Below are 16,420 nucleotides of genomic sequence, written 5' to 3' on the forward strand. Positions count from 1 at the left end.
ACAAGTGATTGTCCTTGGGATCTTGGTGAAAGCCAGTCTTTGTCATTTTCTTTGGTGAGACATTGGAATTTGCTTAACGTTTCTCGCTCGTTGTTCTGCACGTCATCTCGCGTTGTTGGCGGAGAGAGAGAATTAGTAATTACAACTCGACGTCTGTCCTGTGTGGGCCTAGTCTACGTACATCCAGCAATGCAGGGCAGGAAACAGTAGGTGGCGTCGCAACAAATAACGCATTAACCTAAATATCAACTTAACTTCTTTCTTACTCAAAATTCGAGAACTTTGAGTGACCCATTAGGGTGATTTTATGTGACATTCACAAACTTCAAGGATTTCAAGGACCTGTGGGAACCCTGAAAATGGGTTTTGATGTGTATCGATGCACATTTTATGTGGTTATACAGAAATCCTTTCCCTCTTGTAGTGGGTATTTAGTGTATAACATAAACCACTGGCCATTACGTTTCGACAGCAGCTCGAAACCAGAGCATGTATTTTGCATTTTGAGGTGAAAGGCTTACAAAAAAAAAGAAAATGAAGAACACGGCCCATCATCCTTTCTGGTAGGTAAGAGAAGAGTCGTCCATTTGTTGCAATCTGCAGTCTCACCATTAGATGTGACTACGTACTGGACTCTGGACTTTTAATGAAATGAAACTGTGAGGTAAATATTTTTCGCACAAGAGGTAATTCCAAGATCATTAGGTGGCTTTTTGTTCTCCCACAAAATGGGTTGGTGGATGGTGGGTATAAAAGGGACAGTGTGCAGAGAGAAAAGAGACTATAGTCCCTGACAAAAATAACCTCTGCAAACACCGGCACATCTGAATAGCTGCATTTTGTCCAACAGCTTCCTCACCAAGCCTCATTTCAACACTGTATCTGTGCTACTGATGGCTTTATCTCTCATGTACCCACAGCTCTGCACAGCCCTGTTTGCTTCCGAACCAGATGTGAGTCCCATATGGCTCCACTCTCTGTTCCCGCGTGGTACTGTCAGACCCACAAAGGTTTATTCAGTCCCCGGTTTCCGTGCATGCAACAATGAGCGAGCAGTCGCGTCAGCCAAGTACAAACCTTGTTCCCTCTTTGTGGTCTGTCACCTGTCTTTCACACACACACACACACACACTGTGTCCATTATTCTGGGAGACCGGGCTGCAGTGGGCATGAATGTTTGAGCCGTTGTTTTGTGTTGGGGAATAATTCACAATGTGCAAGGCAAGCGACGCAGATAATCACATTGGTGAGTCACTATCAGCTGAGCTGAGGAGCAGAAAGAGGGCAGCGTTGATAGGTGAAGGGAAGTGAATGATACGATATTTTTAAGTGTATATTCCTACAAGATAGCTCCATTTTGTAATGAGGGGGAAATGAATGAATTGCACTTCAAGGTGAGCGACAGAGAAAGTCTAAAAGATGCCTGCAGTTGTAAATTCCCACGTCTTGACACATTAATGAGGGAAACAGCTTTGCGTGTACTTAAAGTATTTCTCCAAGGTCCCATGAGAACTGTTTACTTGTGAACATAAATTGCATATAAGAATGCTATTGTGCAATGAAATACTTCGTATCTCCCTCTTTTAGTATTAAATCTTGTTTTCTATAACATTTTTAACTATGAACAAATTTCCACTGAGCCAATTTGTGTTAAAGTCTCATTATATTTGTGGCTGGGACTTGGTTTTCGTTGTTCCAAGACGTTCACTGTGGTGAATAGAAACATACAAAGTTTGTAGGTTTGTAAAATTTTTTTAAGGAGACAAATCTGTCTTGTTCATTTTAAATGTCATGGATAATTTATCCCCAAGTGCCACCCAACAAGTTTCACATTGTCATGGCAACAGCAATAGATCACGAAACAAGTCAAGCAAAGGCAGCACGATGATGCATCCTCCCCAATCACATCAGAGCGCTTAACATCTTTGTATTTGCGGTCTCCCTTGGTTTCATTTAATTTAATTTTATTTTTCTTTCAGTTTACACAGGAGTCATTTTCATGACGGCGATGTGAAGCTTTTTTCCCTTTTTTCTTTTGTCTTTTTTCTTAGGCCTCAAGTGAGGATATTACTGCTCCACTGCACAGGAATGTCCTGTCATGGTCTGCGTGGCAGGGGCAAGAGGAGGAGAATGTGTGTCTCTCCAAGAAATAACAGTCTGACTACTCTGTGACGGCAAATAGAGGACTTTGCATTGGAATTTCAAACCCGTTCATGACTGCAAGTGCCCTCAGATGTGGTCCAGAGACTGGAAAGCGTTCCGGTCATTTTCCACCTCCAAGGACCTCGTCTGCCTCCATCGGCTCCCGGTCGACCTGTGACGGGATCCACTTCCCCAAACCTGCGACAAACTTTTCCAGGGGAAGAGACTCATTCACGTCCATGAGCACGATGAGAGTGTCAAACTCCAAACGGCATGCGCATGAACAGAATTCCACCGGCGATTCACCAAATGAGCTCCGACAGGCCTCCACGCCACCTGATGGATTGCTAGTGAGAGATCCAGGAAGGAGGGAACTCGTGGAACACCGTTGCAGCAACACAGAGGTCGGTTTAAAGCGAGATGAATTAGGTGGCCCACTAATGAACCTGTCCTCGCAGCCTTTGTACCGCACTTGTATTCATTGCAAAGTGCCTCTGAGGTCCACTAGCTGTGTTGTGTTTATAGACAAGTCACTTTCCATTTCACTTGTGGACCCAGAGGGAGAAAGAGCAGGTGAGAACGCTTTGTACAGATCCACCTTGTCCGTCCGCCTCGGTGTCGCGGACACCAAAGCCGCCAAAACAAATGGGAGACACAGAACCACCATGTCGTGCAGCGACAAACGCCAAGAGAGAGCTATGGGTCGCTGCCGTGGCCGCAAGGTCGAGCAAACAGCCCGTACTAATGGCAGCAACAAAACTTGCAATTTAGACGCACGGCAGCACAGCTCTTCTTTGGAATTATTGTCATTCAGAGGACCAGACCTGTCAAATACAAAGGCTGGCAGGCAGAAGGGGAATGCAGATGAGGCTGCCTCCTCTTCCCGGAGCAATTTCAGGCGCAGGCAGCACATTTTCAATATTGGCCCAGGTATGAATTTCATCATCATACTTCAGAAAGTGAGAATCTAAAGCACCTGTGAGGCTTGATCTGTATGTTCCTGTCAGCGACTCATATCTTCCACAGCTATTGGGGATAAAGATCACATTTGCAAGCCATTGCCAGTGAGCTGAAAGTGTTGCCATTAATCCACTCTTTTTTTTTTTTTTCCTCCTCTCGCCTTTACATTAACGCCTCATGCGTTGCTAACAGACGCACACCCAGACACCACACGACAATCACAATGTTTGAATTACTGCTACACGTGCACACACACACACACACACGCACAATTCAACTGTAAGTCCAAGTAAAGAACCAACGCCGCACAACGATGCAAATCTAACTTGATGTGCATTTTTTTTCACTTGTGTCAAGAATAGTTATATATATATATATGTAGAATACAGATATAGAATAGAATAGTTTTGCCTTCTGGGAAATTATGCAGCACAGTTAGTCGGGATTTTACTCGATTGTGAAAGTACTGTTCTGTTTATACCAGGGTATGTGATCGGATTGGAATTTTGACCATAGTGCATAGAAAATTAAACGTATAACATAAAAGTTGTACTAAATCAAATAATAGTCACCTTATTTCTCGCTCCATCTTAATCTAATTTCACTATGCCAGTGTGTGAAGTATATGTGAGGAAGAGGAGGATGACGAGAGAGCAAATAATCTTACTGGGAATAAATCTGCCTCCTGTGAAAAGTCCGTAGCTGACTTTGCTCGACCTATTCAAATCACTGTATTTTAACGTTGCTGATAATGGTGTCACTTCAAGAGTACTTGATTTTGAGAACCGTTGATTTAGAATAAAGAACAATCACTATAGAAATAACAAATTAGAATAATTCCGGTTAGAAAATAATAGAACCATTCTGTGATTGCCGGATTGGCAGAGAATTGCAGCCAGTGCGGTTTGCTGATTGCATTATTTAAAAACTATGAACTTTTAATTACATCATACTTTCCATTCTCAGAAATGTGGCTCGCTATTTGCTTATGTTAATATGGGGATTTGGTTCTTCTTGACCAACATAAACCAGTGGTTCTTAAACTTTTTACACCACGTACCACCGGAGAAAATAAATAGTGAAAATTAGATTAAGATGGAGGGAGAGACAAGGTTATTGTTATTATTTAATTTATTACGATTGTTATTTTTGTTATTTATTTTTCTATACAGCCTTGGATCACACACAATGGTATAAACAGTAGAATATTATTTCTTCAAATTTTTCACCAAGTACCACTGGAGGAATCTTGCAGGCGGATTTGATGCAGGCGGCTGAGGGTGGCCAGCTCAATGAACAGAGGGGTGACATGTGCCCTTTAGGCTGATTGAAGTGTTCTGGACCATCTGTAGTGGTTTCACAGCACAGGTCGGGAGGCCTGTCAGCAGGGCGCTGCAGTAGTCAAGACGAATAATACACAACTCCTTATATGGACATCCTGGGCGTGTGTGTTTATAGGTCACATATTCAGGCTTGAGTCAAAGTTAGGATTCATCTCATCTCGCATTTTTAGTCGCGATATAAAGTAGCATTTATTTTTTTGTTCATAAAAAGGAGCCAAGTGAACTTATGACGTATTTCCAAATTTGCTCAGGTGTGTTTATGATGCTGAAAAAAGGATGTAAGACTTGTATACTGTATGTTTTGACATAATAATGGAAAAAAAAACAGCCAAAATGCTGGTAAAAAACATGCAATTCATACATGTTTGAAGCGATGTATATCTTTATGCTATTTCATTTTTAATGGCTTTGAATAGGTGATTTATTATAAAAAATAACGCATATATACTGTATTGTGATTTACATGCAGTGAGGAGGTCGGTACAGTAGCAGCAGATGTCACTGGTTGAAAAAGTGTCGAAAAATAAAAATGTGCCTGAAGCGAGTTCACAGTCTTACCTGCCTGCCACCTGTGTTACACGAGCTGTCACACGAAATGCAACACTGTTTAATTATTAAACTACTCTCTCTCTGACATTGTTTGCATTGCAGCGCTGCATGTTTTTTCCACGTTAAACGACTTTCTTCCCCCCCCGCCCCCCCCGGTTCACTTTATTTGCGGCGGTATATAGCCAAAGGGCAAAGACACGTCCTATAGAAATACGTCGACATTAAAAGTCGCGTGTCCTGCCGGGGGCATGTCGCGGTGGTGATGATGATGATGCTCTGTCTCTGTGCACTTCATGGTCATGGCGGTGTTTTCAGTGGAAATATTGTACATGTTCCATAGAAGAAAGCAGTTATATGTACAGGATGGAAGCACTGTCATCTTCTACATTATTCATAGGCCACACTCATGTTCCCTCTGGGTTTTTTCTTCTCAATATGAGCAGTAGGGGTGTGTGTATTATTGCATTTGGGGCTTTGTGAGGACCGCAAAAGGTGTTTCTCAATCCTTGGGAAATCAAGTCCCTTTTTCTCCATCACACCTGATTCAAATGGATAACAACCTGTTTATTTGAACATCGAAAACATGCAGGGCAGACCAGGATTCAGAGACCTCAGAGACCTCAGCTATGGAGTGAGGACAGTTAGTTAAATGTTGTTTGGGCTTTTTCAGGGTTAGGGTTATAATGTGGTTTGAACACAGAGCGTAAATTCCTGAAGTCTGGGAAGTTGTGGCCTGTTTTTGCAGATTGAGACAAAGACTCAAACAAATGGTATTATGTTATTATGTATAATGTTGTTTTTAGTGGCTCTGTCTGCTTGCATTTGCCAATATGACCAACAGAGGCCGACAGAGGCTTGTTGTGTGATTGGGGTGAAGTCTGCCATCTGTGATTGCCTTGTTTTTTGACGTGTTTTATACTGTTCAAATGTAACACGCAAAAGCTGGTGTTCATGTACAACTACAGCGTTTTATCGAAACCAAACGTTTTGCTTTTCTTCATTTTAATTTGCTAATGCAGCATTTTAGCATGCAACTGCCAGATATTGAAAGTTATTCTGGAAAAATGGGCAAAAAGCACTTACTCTAAGGACTTTTTCTGGCCCTTTTATGGTTAAAATAAGCAAATAAAAAGTGTAGAAGGACATTTTAAGGGCTTAGGGAATGCATTATGTCAATGATAGTTCCTCACTGTGATTTAAAAGGTTTAGATTAACGTTAGGGTCAGGTTTAAGATTAGGCCAGTAAGGTTAGAGTAAGTCACCTCTGAAGTCATGAAAACATTACAAAGCTTATTCAGAAAGTTAAACTTTTTATTTAAAATGGATACACCCTTTAAAATGGATACACCCTTCACAGTTTTTTTTGCATTTAAAACACTGACTGCAATCCAAGGTGAAAACATTACATTTCAGCGGCACAGTTTTACCCAGATTTATATGCACATGCAACTGTTCCACCGTCTGTTTTACTTAATTTTTTTTGCATGTGTGTCTGCTCCCTGAAGCTTTTTACTGTTCAGCATCATCCAGTTTATATGTGTCTTCAATCTCTGATGACATATTATGGTCATTTTATGTCTTCATATAATACACTTCTTTCATATAGAGCATGTTTCCCCCTGTTTATATAACTCTTCTGTGTGTGTGTGACTCAAGTAGACTCCAGAACGTGGAGCAAGAAGACGGACAGCGCAGGAGAGCCTGAGTGTCCAACAGAAGCCCAGAAAGTCTCCGTCTCGGATGAGACCTGTTGTTCCCCCTCACAGCTGAAGACGTCGTCTCCTCACAGCACAGACGAGACCCTCAGCCTCAGAGTAGGGGCCCTCGTTCGTGTGTTTGCGATCTCTTCTCAACCGATAATGGAACAAATTGCCGCCGAGTGCGAGAAAACACAGACATCTCATCAGCCTGCCTCCCTGCATGGAGTCTGTTCAGTTGTCATGGTGACTGTGACGGACCCAAGTGTGGGACAAGGGGTCATGTGATAAAAGGGGTAAAAGTAAAGTGTAAACAGCAAATCTTTCGTTTTTGTTATCGTTCAATTATTGCGTGGGAATCAAGAATCAAGTAACTCACAGAACCTTTTGTATGACAACTGAGCAAACTCCATTTACTAAAGGCTGATTGATCTTACAGTGAATAGTAGGGGCTTTATTTTTTACAGTAAAAGCTTAAGTTTTGTTTAACTTAGAAACATAAAAGAAATCTGCAAAGCCAATGAGGCTTTTTTTACTGTCATAATTAACATTATATGAAGAAAATACGGTTGGATCTCACTGTGAGACTTCCGTGTAAAATAAAAGTTAAAACCTAATAAAATCAACAGCAGCTGCATGTCTTCATATGGATTTTTGACAGTGCACCTTCTGGAACGTATAAGGCATCTAATGCAATTTATGTAAGTCTTGTAAAGGGGCAAAACATCCAGTGAGGTTTAAGAGGAATTTCTGGAGGATTAAGGTTGTTTCTGTGAGCACCGCTGAAGATGAGCATAACATTACCACGTTGCCTGCACCTCTGAGCGATTATAAGAGGATTCTCCAAGGTTAAAGAATAGATTCTTTTTTTTACAGAATAGATTGTTACCCAGTAGAGATTTTTCTTTTTCTCTTTCCGTGGGATTAGTGTCGGTGAGTTGTAATGTATTCTTCTTGCCCAACAAGGAGCTTACTGTATTTATCCCTCTCCCCACCCCCAGGAGGCTTTGGAGCTCTTCAGGCCAGACTTCATCACTCGGTCGCAGGGTCGGGTGAGGAGGCTGGAGCAGAGGGCCAGGAGAAGGAGAGCGCTGCAGGGCTCCAATCCAGACCTGCTGCAGGGCCTGAGGGAGGATCCCGGCAAGCCGAGGAGGAACTGCACCACACCTCATCCACTTAGTGGTGAGTACACCGGGCTGTCACACACACACACACACAGACACACAACAGGTTTTGGTCCCGTGAGATCAAAAAGGAAATAGTCCTCAAATCCAAATCCTTTTAGGTCATCTTTTGAGTTGTGTAACACATTAAACCTGTGTTAAAGTAAGCCAGGCTCAAGGTTTTTATTGTGACGTTCCTCCCTCCCCCCCTTTTTATACAAACCCCACCCCCTCATTTTCAGATAATAAGTGACAACCACAGCAAGTATGTGTAAATAATTGCACAGCATCTTGGGGGAAAAAGCAGAAGTAAGGCATTAAGTGGAGCACATCAACCCTTTCTGCCTCGTTAGTTATGAACCCGAAGGTTCTCATCCTGCTGTTAAACCACAAACATGAAATAACAGCAGCTGGAGGTGATACAAGGGTCCACCAAGTTTTAATATAAGGCACACCTTTGTTTTTTCAACAGTCCACATGTCTCATGTATAGAAATCAACACCTTCATCAAATACTTGTGGAAACTCACCTGGAGTCTGTACTTTGTGGTGAAATTTTCACTTCAATAGCTTCATAATAAACCGTGTAATTCATATCATTTCCGTCGCTAACAACCTCAGCAGCTGTGTGGTGGAGAGGCGACGATTTAAGATGCACTTCCACTTACTGTACACAGTGAGAGAATCACTACCCTACACATAGTGTGGTTGTATTTATCCAACTTTGCTCTCTGCTGGTTATGGTCTAGTATTGCACATCAGTCAAAATCATTTCCCTCCAAGGCTCTGAGTGCAGGGGGAGACACAGTGTGACCAGTGTGTAAATTCATTGCCAAATTAAGTCAGTGGATGAAACATGAGGTAAAAAAAAAGAAATGCAGCTTTTAATTAGATCATAAAAAACAAGATATGTAAATTCAAGATAAAAATATTTAATATTATTTTGGGTGTGTAAGAGCATTTGTGCTTCTGCATTACAGAATATGATAAATAAGATAAAACAGAGGCTCCACTTTCAAGACTTAATGGTTAATAACAGAACCAGTGGACCGATACTGCAGTACATGGCAAGAATAAAAACGAAATAAATAATGTGCAATAATATTATTGCCATTCACATTTAAGGAGTTATTTCTCTAAGCAGCTGTGGTTCAGATGTTTCCAAACACTAACACTGAAACCAGAATTTTTTTTCGATCACACTCATTGATCACATCAGCATCAGTGTTTACAGCGATCTGTCTCTGCTGCAAGTGCACCGGACACCTGACTGCTCAAGCCTTCAGCGAGACATTAATAATGACAAGAGACACGTGATTCACTCAGGTGATCACGGCACAGCGGCTGCACTCTTTTTGGAAGGTCGTGGAATTGAGGAATTCATACGACTTTTGGGGTTTTGGGGAGTTGTTGAGCTGAGGAGAAGCAGTGAGTTCCTGCTCAACAGTCTGTGAAACCTTTTCTTGCATAAACATTGACATTATCAGGACCAGGACCAGTCCTCATGGAGACCAAAACCAAGGAAGTGGTTAAGAGTCCATACTCTTAAAAATGAGTTTAGGAAAATAGGCAAACGTTTCTAATCATAGCTAAAAATGCTATTTTTTGGAAAATATAATGTAAATCACCTTTGTGTTTTCATGCGACCTTGAGAAAAAGATACAGCCCCACTACTGACCTGAAGTTATGATTCATTTTATATTGCATTTTTTAGCAGTGATGTAAAGTAGCAATAATTGTGCAGAAGTCACAAAACAGACGAGTTTTTCTTTCCTTTTCGTTCATAAAAATGAGCCGAGTGAACTTTGAACTGCGACATGTTTCAGATTTTAAATATTTTGAGTTCTTTTTGCTCATTTGTGTTTATATAGTTGGTGTTTTTTTGCCTAGGTTGTGCTGACAAAAAGGATATAAAACACTCTATATCGCACTATATTCTCATAACCTCTGTATATACTGTACTGTACCAAAAGTGTTCTAAGGGTTAACTCTGCTACCTTTATGTGTGTACCCGGCACCTTCTTCTCTGCTTTTGAGTAACAGCACCACATACAGGCCTGGCATATACACTACAGCATTTACGCAAAATAACAAAAACAATACAAGCATATACAAAATTCCTAAGTTTACGGCTAAGATTTGATTAGTGGTTTGGGTTAAGCACAGTGGCGTGCACAGACATTTGGAAGGGCTCGGGCGGAAGTTAATATATATATATTTATATTAGTATTCCCCACATTCTCACACAGCTGGTGTATACAGTAACAGGGACATCCTTTTACAGCACAGCATCACTTTCTATCACTGAAGATGGACATTTTCAATGATCATTTCATGTCAGGACAGTATAGGGAACTTCATAATGGCACTCTTTTTGATTGGAAGGGCACCCGTATGAAATGAAGCTACAATTGCATACAGGCACTCCTTTAGAAATGATGTGGGTTTTTTTTTTTTAATATACAGTATTTTGCTTTAGAGGACACATATGTATGGTAGCCAATAGGGTAACTTCCTCATGTTTATTATCACTCTAGAGCAGGGGTGTCAAACTCAAATGACCTGGGGGCCAATGAGCATCTAGTTTGGTCAAGAGGGGGCCGGTCTAGAGAAAAAAAGTGTTCCGTAGCGGGGTGGGCAATATAAGATATTCCTGATGATATGAGACAGAGTAAAAGAGCTTGTTTTGATATAAAATTGAGTATACTTAACAATATAAACCTATTTATGATAAATAGATAATGACGAGGATAACTGTTATTAAAACAGCTTAAATATATGGAATTTAATGTTGAGTGTAATACATTTAATAAAGCAATAATTACAACCGAATCTCTTATTATTATTATTATTATAAGAAATATTGCTAGCTAATTAATTTGTGGTGAGTGGGCCACATGTAATCAATTGGAGGGCCGCATGTGGCCCGCGGGACGCCAGTTTGACACCCATGCTCGAGAGGGTGCCTTACTGTGCGTCTTGAGGGCACCTTAGCGTGTCCATTAGTGCACTGGGACACACACACCACTGACAGTTAAGGGGGTTTTGTCCACGCTGTCCAAATGAATGGACGTGTCCTAAGGACAATGGACTCCTCAAACGTGTGTGTGAATTCTCAAGTGTGTGTAACTGAAAAAGGAGCGATCACACCCAGCTCCGTGTTCATTTCCATATTCTAAATTCATTTCCATATTCATTCTTATTTGTTTGTGTGTGTGTGTGTCTGTGTGTCTATGCGTGTGTGTCCCAGATAACCTTTTCAAGCCCAGAGAGAGGTCCATATCAGGCCGAGAGATGCAGCTGAGGTCCAGACGGTGAGTTCTCACAAACCAAAAACCCACGTCAGATGATATCACTCTGTCTCTCCTCTCGCTCTTTGTTGGTTTTTGGGGGGTTTTTTTTGTTTGTTTTTTTTCTTCAAATTCACCAAAAATCAATCAAGTTTTGTTTGTATCCACCGCCGTGCACGCCGACTCGTGCACAGATGCAGAGCAAGTGCATTGTGTTCGTTTGATCCCCCAAAAATCCAGAGAGAAGATCCGAGCCACCCTCTGTGTACCTTACCTCTTTCTCTCTCTTGTTTTCCTCCCCTCTTTTCTTATCTGGAAAGACACACCTGATCACACGATGACCGTCCATTGTAATGTTTTCTTTTTCTTTTTTTCAAAAGTGACACTATCTGACTGAGAATCTCTGGACAAATTGGCTGCAGTCGTGGGACTGAGAAAGCAGTCTGTGTGTGAGAGTGTTTATCTCTAGATCCAGGGTTTGGTCGCACCAGATAATGCCTTGTCTCTGGCATGACCGTCCGTTTGGCAAAGCTCAGCCACCGTCACACGTCTGATACCATATTCCACCCATACAAATGTCTTTCTTTCTCTGTCTGCAGGATTTACAACAAGCTGCCAGAGGTGACGAAGAAAAAGGAAGAGGAGAAAAAGAAGACTGAATCACAGACCAACAGACTGAGAGCAGAGGTCTTTAAAAAGGTATAAATTATGATTTTTCTTCTTTTTTTGACACAAAAAACTTAAAAACAACAAATACCCAAATGAAAATGGTCATTTTTAAAGGTAATTTAGTAGAATATAAAACACAGGCAAACTTGTAACCAAAACAATGTCACAGAATGTTTATAAAGTAACTTTTAATAACTTTGCTTTGATTCATTGCATGAATCTGTCAATATTTTGTCCGAATCCCTGTGTTGTTTTATTCCTGAATTTTTATCTCAATGACTCTTTCATGGTTTGATAAATGTTAGAATAATACTTTTTCACCCAGAAGGTGAGCAGTGGTTAGCGACACATTTTCGTTTTCTTTTTATTTACTTTTCAGTGTAACAACAACAATGCACTGAGCCCTTACACACAGATACAGACTTAACTGTTTACTAAACTGAACTTATCAGGGTTCTATCAAAATAAAAGACCAAAAAAAAGATTTAACATAAAAGAATAGAATCAGGAAAATATCTCATTTTACCCATTATCAATTTAAACTATATGCACACAGAGACTTAACAGGTCCATAAAGACAGTTTCTGTGCTGTATGTACAATATACTATGTGCAATCAATTATTCATGTATTGATATATTCAAAGGCATATGCTGACACTGTGTGTGTTTTGTGCATTTGATGCTCTTTATGTCCTTTAATTATTAGCTTAATTATATTGAGCTCCATGTGTGCACTGACTTTCTTAAATCTTAAATCTTGTGAAAATTAAACGCAGCTGCACCACACTAACAAAGTGTTTTTCATTTCATTTTGAAAATGAAATGAAAACTGAATCTGGACAACAGTAGGACCAACTGATATGTGATTTGATCGCCATCCAGCAGAGGTCACTGTTTGACTATTATAGCTGCACCCTCTGCAGTGAAGTGCAGTGTGTTTTTTCTTAGAAATCAGATGAAAAGACACTTAACTTGCCTCTTAAACCAAAACTTTACTAAATCACAACTAAAAGCCCCTTTTTTTTCTCCTCCTTATGCCACTATGTAAGTTTGGGAAACAAAATATCACTCTGTAATAAAGTACATTACTGATTTTAGGAACAACCGACATGAAATAATGTACAAACTGCAGTTTCTTACAATAACAGAAGCTTCAGGTAGATTTGTGTTTGTCACTTATCACCGATATGTTATTTTTTAGGATAATCATTGGCTTCTCACATTAGACCCTGCACAAAAGGAGCTTACGCCCAAATATCGCTTTTCATTTCGTCCACTCTGTGCTTGATAAACTAGCTATGACTTATTTATTTATTTTTTCCGCACCAAATAAGTGAAAAGGAGTATTCAGTGAAAGATAAACTGAAATGAGACAGATTTACATCCTCGGAAAACACTTTAAACTTTTCCCCACACACATAAATATCAGGAAAAATAACAAGAACATTGAGTTTTTGAGAAAGTATAAGGGCTTGTGTGAAAATCACACTGAAAAGTATATACACTCATAAAATAATAGACACAGAAAAACATTAAGACAATTTATAGTGTGTTGTTTAATGACACAACAGAATTAGACACTTATTACTAATTATTGTTGTTGTTTTACTTTTAAAATAGTTTTTATTGTTTTGTTTGAATCCTTATCAGACTAATGGACTCTTGTTATATTTAACTTTGTCACTTTTTATTGCTTTTAAATTGAATTACCCTTTTTTAATTTACTCTTTGGACATTTTTCAACGCTCAGTCAGTTTCCCTGAATCAGCACTTTGTTCATTTCTCTCTTCAACAATCTGAATTTGAAAGGAAACTTCCAGCAGTCAGCATTTTCACGTGCACAGACGGAAACCTTGGAGTATTTTTGCGATGCCAAACGCTTCTGTGCAAGAGAATATTTTCATTTCTACCAGGGAAATGGAGCAGGCCCAACTCTTGAGATGCAAGTGTGACCTTGACACCTCTCAAATGAAGCTATTAGCCTGACTCAACTGCAGTGCAATTGAGAGAAGAGGGAGTGTATCGCTCCCAGATAAATACTCCAGCTGCTTGTGTTGGTTTCCCATTTTTCTTTGGTCAAAAAGTCTCTAACACCTTCACACGGAGAGAGATGGAGCCCGGGAAAGATTGGGAGTAAGATCTGATAGTGTGAGGAGAAAATGCGTCGGTGGTTATGAATGCTGGCTGAAATGAGATTCCAGCTGTTGGGTGGCTCTGTAAGAAGGGAGGTGATTGCATAGCAGGGTGTTTTTGTCTGATAGCAAGTTGGAATTATTTCCCCTAACTGGGGCTTCACCACCTCAGGTGTGAGGCTGATGGAAGTGAAAGCCAATTTAGCTGCGGGTGTCGCTTGGCGCGTGTGTGGTTGCAGAGTGAAGGCAGCGCTGAGTGCAGATAGATGTGTTTTGTTCTTACGGGCATGTTATCGATAGCGCTGTTGTTTTTCTTGTTTTGCAGAAGCTGCTGGACCAGATCCTGCAGAGATAAACAGGAGCAGAGGCACACGGGGATCATTCACTGTTATTGCAGCCCTCTGCCCTCTGTGTAAAGTGCAGTATATTAAGCCTCATGCAACCTTTTTTCGGAAAAAAAACATGACGTTCCTTACCTTAAGGGCAAAAAATGTACATTCGCTAAAAAGTGCTAAAAGCGCTAAAATGTTATACATAATGTTTTTCTATTGATGAACATTAAAATTAAAACATTCAAGAAAATTGTTCTTTTTGCATTCTAACCCTTTTTCAAATGCAATAACACACTTTTTCAAATCACAAATTATATAATATTAATATGCAATAATATTCAATTACAAATTCACATTTTCAAACCAAGAAATCTAGCTAGGCCAGACATTTCCAAAAAAGTGCATTCAAAATAATTATTGTGCTCATAACTGTTCTTCGCACACCTCAAAGTGCATAAAAAAAGTGCACAGTATTAAATGTAACTTTAAATGTTTGTTTTTTTTAAATATATGTGTTGAAATCCAAAAGGTGCACGATATTAGCATTTGTTGAAATAAGGTAAACATGTCATATAAAATACACAATCACCTGAATACAAAAACTAGAAAACTAGAATCAGTGCTATCAATCCTGTCAGACTACTGTATGTAGGTGAAAAGTGTTTCTCTAGTTTTTTTTCTCAGGGTTTCTGGTGGAGCCACAGGCTGGGCCACTATGAAGTTGGCTACGGACTGCATGTGGTCCACAGGCCGTCATTTGAACAGCCTGGGATATGTCCGTGACTGCCAACAATTCTTTTCTCCTATTATTTTTTGTGCCGTGTCAAATATACTCTCTCTCTGCACTGTAAGTGCCAAAGGTGTCCCAGTTAAACAACAGTTATTTTTCCCTCCTTAAAAGAATGATTTAAATTCAAATTCAAATGATTTTAAATTATTATTTTAAACATCAGTATTTAGGCCTCTGCTGACCATTATCACATAACACTGCCACCTGTTGGATTACCAGGAAACTAACGTCTAACACATGCCGTAGTCAACATTTTTAAAAATCACAAAAATACAAACCCTTGGCAAACTTCATGTCATATGCATTAATGTAGAAATAAAAAGATAAATCATGGAAAGCTGTTAAAAGACTCTATGGTTACATGAAGGTTAAAAATAGACCTTGATCTAATGCAGTTACTGCAATGCTCCCATGGTCAACATTTGCCTAATTGTGTGTGTTCATGTCAGTAAGACTCACATTATGTTAAATAACAAATTAAATCTTTTCATACTAATTTGCAAAAGAAATGCAATAAGACATATAAGTGACATATAAGACATAAGTTACCCTTTGTAAAGAGTTGAAGGATTGATACTAAGTCCGTTATTAACTATAAAAACATCTCATGGAAAAACTATTTTGTTTAGTTTTGTCAGGAAAAATGACTAATAAGAATGTTGATATTTATTTATTAATGTCCCAAACACATATTATGCCAGAATAAACAATATTCTTGAGCAAATTGATTACACTGAGTGTATTTTACGGTTGTAAATTGTGTATGTATCTTTTTTTTTGTGCATTATGTTGTGAAAAAACAGTACATGGTATTTATTTTAATGTGTCAGTAATATAATGGTAGCCCCATCTTATTTCTAATGCAAAAAAGAATGTATATAGTGTGGAAATGAAGATATAATATTACAATACCACATTATTTCCAAAAAATTTGCTGCTTAATGACAAATGGAGGCTACTATCAGACTAATACCTTCACAATAAAGTGTGGGAATCATTACTGTTATTACCAAATTAGTTTTCAAATCCCATTAATTCATACACATCTTTCCCATTATTATTCCCAAGCTATTACTTGTTGATTAGTACATAAATAAGACGGTATTCCTATTACAAAATTATTAACAACATCACATCACATTAACATTCCTCAGCGTCTGAAATAATAGCAGAAATTCATTATTTATTTATTTATTTATTTATTTATTTCGGTCATGACATTTAGATCACTCATCACATAACAGTGCAGTTCACACAATATACATAACCGAAAGGGAATGCGGGAGAAGCAAAGCTTAACTAGTCCCGCCCCCATAATTATCTTCCAATGTCTGCTTATTTTCTATTTTCCAC

At 39.4% G+C, this 16,420-nt stretch overlaps 1 protein-coding gene across 3 annotated transcripts; it reads left to right on the forward strand.

The window, feature by feature from the left end:
* Positions 1 to 1,883: 1,883 nt before the first annotated feature.
* LOC122781427 ((E2-independent) E3 ubiquitin-conjugating enzyme FATS-like) lies at positions 1,884 to 15,762 on the forward strand. Of its 3 annotated transcripts, none has more exons than XM_044045063.1 (6): positions 1,884 to 3,072; positions 6,651 to 6,808; positions 7,693 to 7,873; positions 11,104 to 11,167; positions 11,743 to 11,842; positions 14,271 to 15,762. In XM_044045063.1, exons 1-6 carry the CDS (start codon positions 2,214 to 2,216, stop codon positions 14,298 to 14,300), a joined length of 1,392 nt encoding a protein of 463 aa, XP_043900998.1. In that variant the 5' UTR covers positions 1,884 to 2,213; the 3' UTR covers positions 14,301 to 15,762. The 3 variants fall into 3 exon arrangements, with proteins under 3 accessions (XP_043900998.1, XP_043900999.1, XP_043901000.1); XM_044045064.1 differs by having other exon boundaries at positions 6,654 to 6,808; XM_044045065.1 differs by lacking the exon at positions 6,651 to 6,808 and having other exon boundaries at positions 1,884 to 2,546.
* The last annotated feature ends 658 nt before the right edge of the window (positions 15,763 to 16,420 follow it).

Source organism: Solea senegalensis, linkage group LG15 (assembly GCF_019176455.1).
Source record: "Solea senegalensis isolate Sse05_10M linkage group LG15, IFAPA_SoseM_1, whole genome shotgun sequence".
Lineage (NCBI taxonomy): Eukaryota > Metazoa > Chordata > Actinopteri > Pleuronectiformes > Soleidae > Solea > Solea senegalensis.